The sequence below is a fragment of the Agelaius phoeniceus genome, chromosome 18 (assembly GCF_051311805.1).
Source record: "Agelaius phoeniceus isolate bAgePho1 chromosome 18, bAgePho1.hap1, whole genome shotgun sequence".
In the NCBI taxonomy this organism is placed as follows: Eukaryota; Metazoa; Chordata; class Aves; order Passeriformes; family Icteridae; genus Agelaius; species Agelaius phoeniceus.
This window is the reverse complement of record NC_135282.1, coordinates 10,295,143-10,303,563: the sequence shown is the minus strand read 5'-3', so window position 1 is coordinate 10,303,563 and position 8,421 is coordinate 10,295,143. Positions and strand designations below refer to the sequence as shown.

Here is an 8,421-nt window from a genome sequence, read left to right as displayed (position 1 = left end):
TGTTCCTGTCCTGTGGTTCCACCATAGCTGATGCACTGGTGAAGAACATGGAGTGCTCTGCAGGTACCAGCACTGAGCACACACCCCACAGCCTTGGCATTCCCTGGACACTGCAGGGACACAAACTGTGCCCTCACACAGCTGGACCTGCAGAGTCACCCTGCTGAGGACAAAGGCTTGGGGGAAAAGGTCTGCTTGAAGTGGCTGCTGGAACTGAGAGAAGCTGACAGGAGGCTTAAGGCCCATCCCAAGCTTTCCAGCTCTGTTGCTGGAGCTTTTAACTGGAGTCTTATCCTTCCTCTAAACTTTACATCACAAATAAACACGAACACCTCGGTCTTGTTCACTGACTGAGTGCAAGAGGAGAAAGTGTTTCAATCTGCATCATTTAATGAAAAGCTCGTACAACCCACCAAGGCATAAAACTGCAATCAGGAAATCACATGTAATAACAAAATAACTCACTGAAGGTCAAATTACCACAGGTGGGAACAGTAGTAACAAGACAAGTCACCCACATCTCTTGAAAATGTTTTATTTGTTTCTAAAGAGGTTGAAAACAAGCAATTCTGTAGTTCAGAATACTAAATACTATCCATAGCACAGAATGAAGAAAGTTTTCAGAGAAAACCATTGCACTAGACCCAGATCTACTCAGCTACTGAAGATATTGCAACAAGGCTGCTGAACAGACCCCAGGATGGCAAGGCACCCTCCCACTGTGGCTCACCCCACGCTGGCTGCTGCAGCTCTGTCCCCACTCAGAGTCCTCACAGACTTGTGCAAAGTGCTTCCCTCACAGTGGGAGGGGCTGCTTATCATTGGCACGGTCACGATGCCCCAGGCACCACAACAAGCACACTGGCAGCAGGTTTGCATTAATGTTGCATTTGTTTTGGGATAAAACAGGCTGTCAGCACCAAGGACAGGCAGCCTGGCATTACTAGAATCACTTAGAAAACAGAAACAGAATTAAAAAGTTGCCCGGCTCCAGCCCTGGGCACAGAGGGTGCTGCATCCAGCACTGCTGACACTGAGGGGTAAGTTTGGCCACTGGACACAGGAGACTTACAGTCACCCTCAGGCTGTTACTGAAGAACTCATCCCTAAACTGCATCCATCCATCTCCTTCCTCTCTCAGATTAAGGAAGTCCTCATCAGTGACAGCAAGAGAAACCAGTTTTCCAAAAGCAGATTACTGCAAAACACAATTACGATTTACAGAAAAATCCAGCCATTAAAAACAATTGTCTTTACCAGAAATTCCACAGGGGAAAAGATGTATTTCAGTTCTCATGAAGAGAAAAAACTACAGAGCTATTCACAGTAGAAACAGTGCACCCCACTCTACCGTAAAATAATAACGAGCTTGTAGTGATGATGATGTTGCTGAATTTGCCCAGAAAAGGCTGCTACAAAATGATCATCAATATTCACACTTACTTCAGCCAGGCAAGTTAGGAACTTGCTACTGAAATAGTGTTTGATGAGCAATGGAAGCAGTAATGAGCTTGCTTTTGCTAAGTGTTATGCTCAAATCAGATTCCCCAAGAATCCTGAACTTTCCAGACTTTGGGCTGGCAGACTCCCAGTCTGCCTTGCTGCTAAAGCTCTTTGATCTGTTGCTGCCCTGACATTATTCAGCCTAATTAAATTGGTGGTTTTTTAACTCAGCTGACAAGGGGCACTGACATCTTTGCCACCTGTCTGGGTGCTGTGAAGCTGCCATTTCCAAGAACTTCCATGGTGGGGCTAACAAAATAAGGCAAATACAGGAGAACCTGGAAGTCTCAGGAAAAATATGAAATCAGAGTTTGTTTGCTACAGCACAGAGCAGAAGTACATTTGGTTAAGTGAAGCATTTTTTTCTGAGACTGCACTGGCCCAGAACAATTGGTCACAAATGACTGTGATGCTCATATTGGCTTGTACAGCAAAGTGGTCACGTATTTCTTCTTGTAACGGTGTGTAGCACTGAGCACCATCACTCCATCCTACAGGGGAGGGAAAACAAGTGAGCATGTGCCATGGCCAGACACATGGGCTGCCCCTGGGCACGACATGCCCTGGCCTCTCACCTTGATGGAAAGTGCATACAGGTGGTTCAACATGACGTGGTTGGGCTCAGGGAGCAGAGCGGGGTCACACTGCAGAGAAGAGGGACAGTGTGACAGTAACAGTGGGACAGACAGTGTGACAGTTCACTCCTCACAGCTGAGGGGTGACAAACAGCATCTGTGACCAGCCACTGAGTCCATCACAAACACAGTCACCATTTCAGAACAACCCCAGCTCCCTCTGGGTAAAACCCTCTGCATCCTCACCAGGACCATGTGATTATCCCTTATGTGCTTCTGGTGTCTTAACAGTTAACAAGATTAAGCTTTTGGGAGGAAAACAGCAGTCTAGTTTTCAATTTTAAAGACAATCAACTAGAAAAATAGATTTACTTCAGATGAATCCATCTGGACACACATAATAAGGAACTCACCAGCACAATAACTTATCCTAAGGTTTCTTCTAAGCTGTCCCTTGTCCATATCCAGATTTTTCCCCATCTGTTCCCACCCTCAAGGGCATTATTTAGCAAACCAAAGTGATGTACTCACAGAAATGCCTGTGTCCTTGTTCAGGATGACCTGCAACAGGTGTGGGGGGAGAATGGGTGGGGATTTAAAGCGCTCCTCTGCCTTGCAGACATAGGGCTCCTGGTGGTACGGTCCTGGGGGTGAACTGGACAGCTCTGCCAGAGAGAAAATGGTAAATATAGTAAATATTTCATCCTGAATACTTTGTGAGAACATCTGCTCTTTATAGGTACATGCAGCCTAAAGGAATCAATGGCACTTAAGTAGAACTGCAGCAGCTGGTGGAGTGCCAGGGGATCAGTCACTGCCTAAGAGGGGATTTAAGGTGCCCAAAGTCTGACTTGGAAGGAGCTGTGAGGGTCTGGGCAGCAGAGTTCTGAGGGCATAACTGCACTTCAGAACTTCTCTGTCACCTCTGCCCAGAACTTCTCCTGCTAACAGCCCACAGTGCAGGCTGCCCTACAAGGGCAAGAACATGGGATGCACCTGAGAAAGGCAACTGCTCCCCCCTGCAGGCTGGGCTGTGGGAAGGGCCCTTCCAAGTCTGATCAGGGAAAGGAAACACTGCTACAGCCTAAGGGGGAGGGCATCTACCAGAATCTCCTCCTGGCCTGCCCCACAATCACATAACACTTCCTCCAAAAAGGCTTTGGCCAGGGCAAAGTCACACAGAGCAAAACACACCCAAACACACCTCCTGGCCCAGGCTCAAAGGTCTGCTGAAGGTGCTGCCTCAGTCATGGGCTCCATCCCTACAGAGCTCAGCAACCAACAGGGCAGGGCTGACCTCAGACACGGCTCAAGCTAAACCCCACCTCTCTCCTGCTACACTGGAACATGAAACTTAAGGCAAGAATTGCATTTTTGTATTATTCTTAGGTAGATAATTTACACTACACTGTGAGGATACTCCCCAGCCTGTGCTAGCATGGAAATGCAGCTAATTTCTCCCTGCTGAAAAGCAACTCCTGACCCCCTCAGCCACCTCCTTAGCAGAGGAAGACTGAATTAGGAGCAGTGCAGGCTCTCAACGTTGGTTTGATGTGGTAAAGCAGAGACTGATCCACCAGTGACTGCCCTAAACCCAGCCACTGCACACAGCAGGGGCAAACAAGGTTACTGAGCACCCAGGACTTCTCCTCATCAGATCTGTGTTGCTTTGTATAGGCTTCCTCCTCTGTGCTTTCCACTTTCTTCTTCTGGGCATTTGTGACTCCTGCACACATCACAGGGCCTGACACAAGTGGAGATTAATCTCTGCTGGAGCTTTAACTCAGATAAAAAGGGAAAATGAAATTTTGAACAGCTCTAAAAAGTGTGACATAAAGTTACCAGTGAGCTCATACCAGACATGTCTGAACATTTTTGGGAGTCCACCATCAAAGCATCGAACACTTCAAAGTCAGTTTTCTTCACCTGGATGATGTTGTTGACAGTACCCAGCTGGCTGGTTACTACTGGCTGCCAAAAGACAAGACAGAAAAACCAGAATAAAAAAAGCCAGTGGGACTAATAGATTCTCAGAACTGCACAATCAGCATTACCAAGAATGAGGTACAATTACTTTTGAAATATGACAGAACCAGATGTGAGAAGAGCTCAATGAGTGCTGGGTTAAGAGGAAGTGCAGGATTTTAAGGGCTGGGAGGGGAAAATGTCAGCTGAACCTGCCAAGGCAGGGGTCAGTCTGGGCTGGAGTTACCTGTGACACCAGCTCTGGACACTGTCCTTGAGCACGTGGGGAACTGCTGGGCAGGCTGGGGTTAAAGCTCATTTTATAGCAGAGGAGGAAAAACAGGCCTGGTAGATTTTGGCACAATTACTGGACTGTGAAAAGATCTAGAGCAGCAATAGCAACATGCTGGCACAGAGAGCCAGGAAGGCACAGCGAGCTCTGGGCTGCCAGCAGTGCTGCAATGCTCTAAAAGGCAGTTTGGCACTGGACAAGCAAAGCTTGGCATCACTTACAAACCAATGGCCAAGAGATCCTGTCCCCCATTGCATCTCCTGCCCTCTGAGCTCAGGCTGATGCTGCCACCCAGGCCAGCAGAAACCTCTCTCTCACCAGCCTGAACAGCTCCTTTCTCCTCTTCAGATGCCTCAATCAATAAACAGTGACTCAAAGCAAACTTTACCTCTGCAGGATCGTGTGTCCACTGCCCATCCACGAGGAACTTGTACTGGTGCTCTCCTTCTGGCAGGTCCAGGATTGCCACAAAGTTATTGTGACTGGAATTTAAGACAAACAATCAGCCCTGCAAAATTCTGAAAAGTGCCTTGGTCTCTAAGCTGTGACACACACTGTGACACAGAGCAGAAGCCTCCTCATGCAAAACCTTAAACAGGCAGAGAATCTCTGATGCAATCCAAAGGTAAGGAATCCAATTATGATTAATGCTCATGATAATTTCCTCTGTGACAGTGAGTCCCCCCACACTCCTGACATCCCATAACTGGCACTGAGCTTTTGTAAAGTCACTCTCACATCTTCATGTTACTTGTTAGCACAGGAGACCTCATTTATCTGCTGATGGAACAAGATCAGCTTTCTCATATTTCCCTGCCTTTCAGTATTTGCCATCATAAACTGCATTTCCCAAATGCCCATGAAATAAATGAGCAATGAGCAGATAAAAGCAGCAACTCGATCCTTCAGGGTTACTTTGGGCCTGAAGAGCTGCTGCTTGGCAATTTCCAAACTCCTTGGGCTGTGAACTCCTTGATTCCTCAGAAGGCTTTAGCAGCATCTCAAAAAAGCTGAGAAACACCTGATGGCTCCAACAGGCCACTGGGCCCTCTGAGCTGGGCAAAAGCCACTGACATGGCAAGGATGTGTCACAGAGACCGTGCTGGATCCAGCTCCCCTTTCCACTGCCCAGCCCTGCTCCAGGCACAGACACACAGCAGGGACTGTTTGGGGTTATCTGTGTGCTGTGCCCAGTGAACTGACACACAGCTCAGCTTCCACCCTGTGCCATCCAGGAATGGAGAAGCCAGACTGTCATCAAGGGCATGAGGAGAGAGGCAGGACAGGGGTAAATCAAGCCCAATCCCATCTCCAAGCTGCCCACCTCCCTCAAGGCACTGAGCACTGCCAGTCCATGGGGAACAGGCTGCAGCAGCACTTCCTTACCTCCTTGTCAGAGGAATTTTACCCCAATTGTTGAAGGACCCTGACAAATAAACCTCTTTCCCTCCTCCAGTCCAGCGGAACACTGTTGGCCGAGCTTGAGTGGGGGTTTTGTCATTCACCTCCAGGTCCTGCTGCCAAGCCAGAAATTCCTCTTTCTCCAATGGAGCCTACAAGCACAATGTCTCAATCAAAAAAGGTTCTTTCCTGGCAGACTCAGACAACCTGTGCTGTACTGAAAGCTTTTTTTGCCCTCAGGCAGGATTCTCTAAGTTTACTACAAGCAGGTTTTGTCAGATGCAGAATACAAAATGCATCTCTAGATACTGTTCACAAGTTCATTTGCACGAATTCTGCAAAGGTGTTAAAGCCTTCCAAATCTGCAGGAAGAGTGGAAGGCAACATAATGCTCTTCCCTCCAATTATACCTGCTTAAACACCAATTCACTCTCTCCTTGGCATGGGAAGGAAGGGGGATTGACAGCTTTGTGTAAACTCAATGACAAAATCCCTGCAGGTTGTAAACAGCCCCAGAGCCTTCCAAGCAAGCAATGCTGGCAGAACAAACCAGCAATACCTTCATTTCCTCTGGATGGAACAAGTCTGCATCTTCAGGGCTGTCCATGAGGATTTTGGGTCTGTCCCCCTCCTTGGAGGCTCCTCCTGAGCTGTCCCCTCGGGTGGCTTTGTGCCCATGGCGCTCCAGCCCCGCGCGCTCGCTGCTCGTGTTCCCCATTTCTGTGGATCTAAAAGAGCAGGGAAAGCTGGATTAGCACATGTACTCCCACAGCTGGGACACCAACAGGCAGGAAAGGAAACTCATCAGTAGCCTTGGACTGTGCTTTTGAGTTGAAGAGCCTCAGAAACGTGATTAACCAACCCATTGTGAAGTGACACCATACTCTGAACAAAGGCACTGACAGTTTTTAGCTAGTGCTGATGATGTGCTGCAGTTCTGTACATGAGCAGCTCTACCAGAGGCAGCCAGGCAGGGAGCTGACCCAGCAGGTCCCTGGCACACAGCACGGAGCTGTTGTGTCCCCGCAAGCCAAGGGCTCGATCTTTGCCTCCTGCCCCCGTGCACACAGCGCTGCACCTCGCCAGCAGGTGTTCCCCTGCAACACCAGGGGAACTTTCTGTCGCAAGGCTCCAAAAGCAGCCTGCCTGAAATGTGACCTCACTAGAGTAAGGTATCTCACCCTGCTGAGGATGCTGAGAGCAGCCGAAGGGAGCTCTAAACAAAGAATCACAGAATGTCCCGTGCTGGAGGCCCCACAGGGACCACCCGGGCCAGCTCCGGCCCCTGCACAGACACCCAACGCTCCCACCCAGTGTCTGAGAGCGGTGTCCCAGCGCCCCTGGAGCTCTGGCAGCCTGGGACTGTGACCGCTCCCTGGGGACAGCTCAGTCGCGCTCTGTCCCCGCTCTCCTCCGGGAGCGGCAGCGCCTGCAGAGACCCAGCCCCGCCTGGGTGCCAACGGAAGGGGCCCGCAGGCGCACCGGGACCTCCGCGGGGCACGGGGGCACAGCCCGGCCTGGCAGCACCGGGACCGCGACGCCGGGAGCCGCCCCTGCCCTGCCCTGCCAGGCCCGCACCCACCGCCCGCCGCGCTCCCGCCGCCGCCGCCGCGCTTCCGCTTCCGCCGGGCCCGGCCCGCGCCCGCCGGGGGCAACCGAGCCCGGCGCGACCGTTCCGGGCTGCCCCGCGCTCCGTGGGCTGCCTGGTGAGCTCCATGGTGAGCTCCATGGCGGGCTCCATGGTGAGCTCCATGGCGGGCTCCATGGTGAGCTCCATGGCGGGCTTCATGAGGAGCTCCGTGGCGGGCTCCATAGTGAGCTCCAAGGCGGGCTCCATAGCGGGCTCCATGGGGAGCTCCATGGCGGGCTCCATGGGAAGCTCCAGGGCAGGCTCCATGGTCAGCTCTAGGCCAGGCTCCCCCCGCGCCTCCTCAGCACCCACGGCTCCGTGCCCGCCCCGGGAGCTGCCGTGCCCCGGGCAGCGCCTGAGGGTGGTGTTGGAGCCACAGGCAATGGCGCGTCCCTGAGCACGGTCAGAGTGCGCTGGAACCGTCAGCTCTGGTGTCTGCGGGGGTATAGATGGAAGGCCAAGTCATTAAATGATAAATGTTTCCCAAATGAAATGACACTGTACCTTTCTCAAATCATTCCCACTCACACTGTGTGGTTTTACCCTTGGCTCTTCCCCAGCTGTTGCTGGTTTTTATTTCCCTTTCCTCACAGCCACAGAGCTGAGGCCTGCAGGTGTGTCACCCTTCTCTTTACAGATAAATTGCTTTTTGCTCATTACAAACAGAAGCAACCTGCACAGAGACAGAAGGATTCCTACCAAATGGAAGCATCCACACACTGTAACATGGTGGGACGAGTTCTGCCAGGATGGCTGTGCCAGTGCAGCGCTGGCTCCCGCTGTGTTTTGGGGAGCAGCTGCTCCCTTTTCGCCCCTGGGGGTCGAACACCCTGCCCGGGGCAGGATGCCAGGGCAATGTGTGCAGGCAGCCCTTCCCCAGCCCTGCACACAGCCCCTGTTATAAAATGCAGCTGCTGTTATTTTGGCATTTCACACAGCTTAGTGCTCATAAATGCCCTGTCTCCAACCCTGGTTGTTTTGTTCCCCCAGTTTTCTTGGCCAGCATTGTTTGCAGTACAGGGTACCATGTCTTGCCCTCATTTGCCCATCCAGGA

At 51.2% G+C, this 8,421-nt stretch overlaps 1 protein-coding gene across 3 annotated transcripts; it reads right to left on the bottom strand.

Moving 5' to 3' along the window:
- Positions 1 to 519: 519 nt before the first annotated feature.
- PRKAB1 (protein kinase AMP-activated non-catalytic subunit beta 1) lies at positions 520 to 7,386 on the bottom strand. 3 transcript variants are annotated; one of them, XM_077187645.1, is made up of 8 exons: positions 7,319 to 7,386; positions 6,296 to 6,464; positions 5,722 to 5,888; positions 4,724 to 4,817; positions 3,935 to 4,049; positions 2,610 to 2,743; positions 2,079 to 2,147; positions 520 to 1,994 (listed from the first exon to the last, which is right to left on the bottom strand). In XM_077187645.1, the coding sequence occupies exons 2-8, from the start codon at positions 6,452 to 6,454 to the stop codon at positions 1,917 to 1,919; spliced, it is 816 nt and encodes a 271-aa protein (XP_077043760.1). In that variant the 5' UTR covers positions 6,455 to 6,464; positions 7,319 to 7,386; the 3' UTR covers positions 520 to 1,916. The 3 variants fall into 3 exon arrangements, with proteins under 3 accessions (XP_077043760.1, XP_077043759.1, XP_054501529.1); XM_077187644.1 differs by lacking the exon at positions 520 to 1,994 and having other exon boundaries at positions 1,995 to 2,147; XM_054645554.2 differs by lacking the exons at positions 520 to 1,994; positions 7,319 to 7,386 and adding an exon at positions 6,918 to 7,303 and having other exon boundaries at positions 1,995 to 2,147.
- Between the last annotated feature and the right edge of the window lie 1,035 nt (positions 7,387 to 8,421).

What these genes read in the sequence shown, in the direction of transcription:
- PRKAB1 (XM_077187644.1), bottom strand. Translation starts at nt 6,454, where the DNA reads ATGGGGAACACGAGCAGCGAGCGCGCGGGGCTGGAGCGCCATGGGCAC. An exon ending in GGACACACGATCCTGCAGAG is followed by an intron (nt 4,050 to 4,723) that starts GTAAAGTTTGCT and finishes GTCTTTTGGCAG; the next exon opens with CCAGTAGTAACCAGCCAGCT. An exon ending in AAAATGTTCAGACATGTCTG is followed by an intron (nt 2,744 to 3,934) that starts GTATGAGCTCAC and finishes TCTCTCTGGCAG; the next exon opens with AGCTGTCCAGTTCACCCCCA.